Raw genomic sequence first — 5,812 nt, 5'->3', positions numbered from 1 at the left:
ACCACCCCAAGAAATCCAGAACAAACATGAAACGACCCTTTATAAACCCTTTCATGAAGAATTAACTAACAATAACAATATTCCTTTTTAACGTAGAGGGAGGACGATCAAGAAATAAACTTGGTTCATTCTCCCTATAGCTATCAAATAAAGAAATATTGAAGATGGGAAACTGTGGTAGCAATCCCAAAACCAATGAGGGTCCTGAGGCAGTGCCTGAGCCTGTGATCGAGGAGGTTAAGGTTGAGCAGAAGGAGAGTAGTGAAGCAAATGTTGAGACCAAGTTGAAGGATCAAACCCCCAACGACTCCGAGATTAAGTCTCTAGGCACATTGCTCAACGAGGTACTACATTTTTAATCTCCTTCAAATTATATATTCTGCATTAAATTTAAGCTTAATTTTAAATTTTATTACCTAACTTTTATTATTTTACAAATTTTATCATTTAAGTTTTTTTTATCAATTTTATTATCTATCTTTTCAATTTTTACATAATTTATCACCGTTGATGTATAAAGAAAGAAAGTTAAAAATAACATAAAAACAATATCGTTTTGTTGTCAATATGATGATAAAATACATAAAAATTAAAAATTTCAATAATAAAATTTATGAAATGTTAGAAAGTTGAATGGTAAAATTTGTAAATAAAACTTTAGTGATAAAATTCATAAAAATAAAAGTTTGAGTGATAAAATTTATAAAATAATAAAATTTTAGAGATAAAATTTATAATTAAGCATTCACTTTTCCCCCTTGTGGAATTAGACAAAAGTTAGATGTAGTTTTCAAAGTAATTTTAATAATATATTTTAATTATAATTGGAGTTTCACTTCTATCATTTAAATAGTTTTTAATGGAATTTTTTTACACAAGTTATTGTAAATATATTTTCTTCTTTGGGATATTCCGGTCCGTTTATTTGGAGAGAAAAAATTTACTTTGCAAGTTTTAATTCTTTTTGAATTATTTATCATTTTAGAAAAATTACAAAACATTTCTTTTAGTAAGACCAATGAACAAAATTTGAATAGTCAGAGCATGAAGGAAATACATTAATATAATAAATTCATAAATATTACTAATTCAAGTGTCAGCCATATGAAAATTCTATTAACAAAATCGTATATGTAACATTATATATATATATATATATATATATATATATATATATATATATATTCAATTATTATTAGATTTGATCAATATTTAAACTAAATTTGAAATTCAATATATATATATAATATTTATTTTTTCAATTTGTTTAATTTAATTTTTTTTTCAGATTAATTTATTGTGGTATAGACACCCTTCACAACAATTTAGTTATCTAGCCCTTTTAATTTTTGCATGATGATAGGTTACTGCCTGTATGGTTTTTCTATAAATAATAGTAAAAATTCAAAGCATCAGTCTTTCTGCATTTTATTATTATTTTTAAATATTTAAAGAAAACAACAAAATTGATTATCAGGCTGCACCTATTATAAGTATTTTAAATATAAAGTAATAATTTTATAATTATTGATAAAAAAAAATAAACATATATTTTCTCTGCCTAAACGTGCTTTATCTGCTTATTAATTTATCACCTATGTACTGGCAGAAAGTAGAGGAGGCACCAAAGACAGAAGAAGTAACGGCTGAACCCAAGCCAGAAGAGCCTAAAACAGATGAGGTAAAGGTTCAAGAAGAGAAGCCCAAAGCAGAAGAAGCAAAGGCTGAGACCTAAAGCTAATAATAACGGGCAAGCGTTCTACCAGAGAGGGCTTTTATATTTTAAATATACACATTTGTTGCTTTTCTGTTCAATGGTCTAAGAGAATTTAACTAGTTCTGTTATCCAAATTGACTAGTTGGATTCTGGCTTCTTGGTTTCATATGCGTTTCTATAAATTTCCTCCAAAATATTTTGGCATATTTTTTTATTTTTTTAAAGTTATTTTCTAGCTTCTAAAAAATATTAAGATAATTATTTATGTTTTCCTTTAAAGTTTTATCTAATTATTACAAGATTTTAATAATTAAAAATCAAACAATAAAAATAAAAATTTTAAACATACAAATAGCATGTAAAATAATTCTGATAAAATTTAAACACAAATATTCATAACTACATCATCATTATTTAAAAGTAGATTATCTATTTATTATTGACCAACCAATATTTCAATGTTTATAAAGATAAAATATTAAATAAATAAAATAGTACTAAAGATTAACATGTTCTTAGTTCGAATGATATGTTTAAGTTTTATAAATAAAAAAACTTAATTAGAAGAAAAGATTTAACTAAAAGTGACAAACTAATTTTTCGAGTGAGATTATCTATTAATTGGATTTTTGCTGATTATACTATTCAAATCTAAGATGTTGTTTATGAGATCCAAGCTTACTTTCACCTAAGATCAAAACTCTTTTAGTTCCTCTTTCAAATATGCAATAAAAAAAATCCACTTTAAAATCGATCCTAGAAAGAGTAGAAAAACCATAAAGAACTTCTCCACGAGTACGAGGAAATGATATATACATCAGATAGGAACATTTCTAAACCACCAGCCACTTTTTAGCAATTTTTATCCATCTATTTTTATTTTAGCTACTTTGTTTGGAAGCCAACACAATCTGTGAAGATGTGAATCACAAACTGATCAACTGGAGGACATCACAAATATAGTTACTTCTCACACAACTCTAACACAAGTCCAATCCATTAAAGTGATTTAAAACAGATTGGACTAGACTGGAATTGAATCAGATTAGGATACTGAACTTTTTTGCTGAGGCCTAACCACAAGTCACCTATGCATAGCACAAAGGCAATTTTCCTTGCCTATATCAGAAGCTATACAATAAGGTTGACACTTCCCATCTCTAAACCACAAGCTCATTAAGAAAATCATCCAAGTTTCTCAATGTTGCCTTGGCATGCAAGCTGCCACTTGTGCACAAACCCCTCATCATGAGGCCTCTCAAACAAAGGCGACCCTTGAAGTAGTGTGCATTCCTCAAACACTTCTGCACCTCTTTCTGAAACCCTCTGTAGCCTTTCATGTTGAGGCCGTACCAAAGGAATATAGGGGCGTGCCCGTTCCTGCTTCCCATGATTGTGGCGTCCCTTAAAGAGCGTTGACGTGCTCCAACCGTGTTATCTGCGTGCCACAGGGCATGGGGCACCCCACGAATTTGTGGCCTGAGACACTCACGCTGCCAATTGGCTTCATGAATGAAATTTTTGGAGCCTGGCATTTTGAAAATCACCAACTCAATAATTCAAAAAAGTAAACGTTAAGACACGGATTAAGGAAGTAAAACGAGAAATTTTTTTATTAGGATGCCTTATAATTTTTAAATACGTTTTCATATTAGGATGCCTTATAATTTTTAAATACGTTTTCATTTGATATTAATTTATGTGTCGTATCATAACTACATGCCCTTTTATGTCTTACAATTCTCAATTTTTGGAATTCTCATGTCCACATGGATTAAAAAATATCCTCCACTCAGAAATAAAAGTATTTACCAAAAAAGGAAGTAAGCTTAGAAGGCTTGATTCCAAAGCAGAAGAAAACAAAAACAGATTTAACAGAAAAGGAACTAATTCAACATCTCTCAAGCCAAAACCAAAGCAAGATGATGAATTGCTCTGTTTCCGAGATCATAAACTCAAATAGTCAAATGAAAGAACAAAAATTCACAAGTATAAGTAAAGAAGTATAGGCACAAACACAATGAACTAAAATTTACAAGCAAGAGCAACAACATCTCTCTGACCATAATGTTAGAACAAATGAGACAATGGGTGAAAGTTTTGAAAAAAAAAAGAAAAAAAAAACTTCAAGTTCTACATCGCTCAGAGTAAACACTTGAATAGTATTTCACTCCTTATATATAGAGAGTCTCTTTCTTCATTTTTTCTTGTCCCAGTTGATAAACATTTCTTTAACTTTTTTTTCTCCCTCCCATATTTCAGCCAATACATTTTCGAAAAATTTCTCCCTTTTTCTTTCTGTCGCACTAAATTTTCGGTTGGCTATTAGAGTGACTTTTCAAGTCATATTTTTCGGTTGACTGTTAGAGTGACTTTTCAAGTCATATTTTCGGGTGGCCTTAGAGTGACTTTTCAAGTCATACAAGAGGGTGTAAGTCTAGAAAGGTTCCCTCAGTGCAGTGGGAATCTTATACAGTGATCTGGGCTGTTTTATCTTGAAGACTTCATGGTTGATAGTTTGCTTGCACAATTTTTGGCAATCACGAAACGTCTTAAAGAAAGCGACATTGTCTGCGACTCAACCAATAATTTTTTTGGTTTGCCATAAATTATTTTTACAACAATTTTAAGACGTGTTTCGGTTCTGCCATGGCTACCGTAGATATTACTGGCTCTAACAGCAATGACTTCAACAAACCTTTTAGGTTTGAAGGGTATCATTTCAAACGTTGGCAACAAAAGATGATGTTTTCTTTAACTATGAGGAAAGTTGCCTATGTTTTGAACACTGATATTCCAGTGGTACCTGAAGATGCTAAGAAGGAAGTGAAAGATAAAATGACTATGGAATTAGCTCTCTCGAATGAAAATGATTACCTATGCAAGAATTTCATTCTGAATAGGTTAGCTGATGATCTCTATGATTATTATAGCCCATATAAGTCTGCCAAATTAGTTTGACTAGCTCTGGAAAAGAAGTATGATACTGAGGAAGCTGGGACTAAAAAGTATGTTGTTAGTCGCTACCTCAAGTATCAAATGACTGATGATAAATCAGTAGAGTCTCAATCCCATGTGATACAGAAAATTGGTCATGATATCATATCAGAGGGTATGGCTTTGGATGAGCAATTTCAGGTTGTTGTCATCATAGACAAACTGCCTCCTGGCTGGAAGGATTTCAAAAACCTTCTCAGACACAAGACCAAAGAATTCTCTTTGGAATCTCTGATCACACGTTTGCGCATTGAGAAAAAGGCACGCAAACAAGATCAGAAAGATGAAGTGTTGGTTGTGTCTCACAACAACACTAAAAGGAAGAACACAGGTGCAGTTCTGAAGCCTACTGGCAAAAACTATAAGAATCAGAACTGTAATGTGAACAATACCTCCCGCCATGTCTGCTATGATCGTGCTATGTTTAAAACATACATGAATGTTGAAAATAAGAAAGTGTTGCTGGGTGATTCCCACGCCACTACTGTTGCTGGAACTGGAGATGTTGAACTGAAGTTTACCTCTGGAAAGACTTTGATCCTCAAAGATGTGATGCATACTCCAGAGATGAGAAAGAATCTGATTTCTGGTTTTCTTTTAAACAAGGTTGGGTTTACTCAGACCATAGGTGCAAATTTATTTACTTTGACCAAGAATGGGGTATTTGTAGGGAAAGGGTATGCCACTGATGGCATGTTCAAATTGAATCTTGACATTAATAAAGTTTCTCCTTCTGCTTACTTGCTGTGTGATTTTAATATCTGGCATTCTAGACTTTGTCATATAAATAGTCGTTGCATATCTAACATGAGTAACTTAGGTTTTATTCCAAAGCTATCTTCAAATCACTTTGAAAAATGTGTTTTTTGCAGTCAATCTAAAATAACTATGAAATCACATAAATCAGTAGTTAAAAAATCTGAGCCATTGGATTTAATACATTTTGATATATGTGAATTTGATGGAACGTTGACCAGAAATGGAAAATGATATTTTATCACTTTTATTGATGACTGCTCTGATTATACATATGTATATCTTATGAAAAATAAAAGTGAAGCGCTTGACATGTTTAAGTTATATGTAACAGAAATTGAA

At 31.3% G+C, this 5,812-nt stretch overlaps 1 protein-coding gene across 1 annotated transcript; it reads left to right on the top strand.

Annotated features, from left to right (window-relative positions):
* Positions 1-1,913, top strand: LOC114411517 (pollen-specific leucine-rich repeat extensin-like protein 1). Its single transcript, XM_028375171.1, has 2 exons — positions 1-344; positions 1,610-1,913. Exons 1-2 carry the CDS (start codon positions 165-167, stop codon positions 1,733-1,735), a joined length of 306 nt encoding a protein of 101 aa, XP_028230972.1. The 5' UTR covers positions 1-164; the 3' UTR covers positions 1,736-1,913.
* The last annotated feature ends 3,899 nt before the right edge of the window (positions 1,914-5,812 follow it).

Source organism: Glycine soja, chromosome 5, assembly GCF_004193775.1.
Source record: "Glycine soja cultivar W05 chromosome 5, ASM419377v2, whole genome shotgun sequence".
Taxonomy (NCBI): domain Eukaryota; kingdom Viridiplantae; phylum Streptophyta; class Magnoliopsida; order Fabales; family Fabaceae; genus Glycine; species Glycine soja.
Note: the sequence above shows the minus strand (reverse complement) of the source record. Positions and strands in the feature narration are given on the sequence as shown.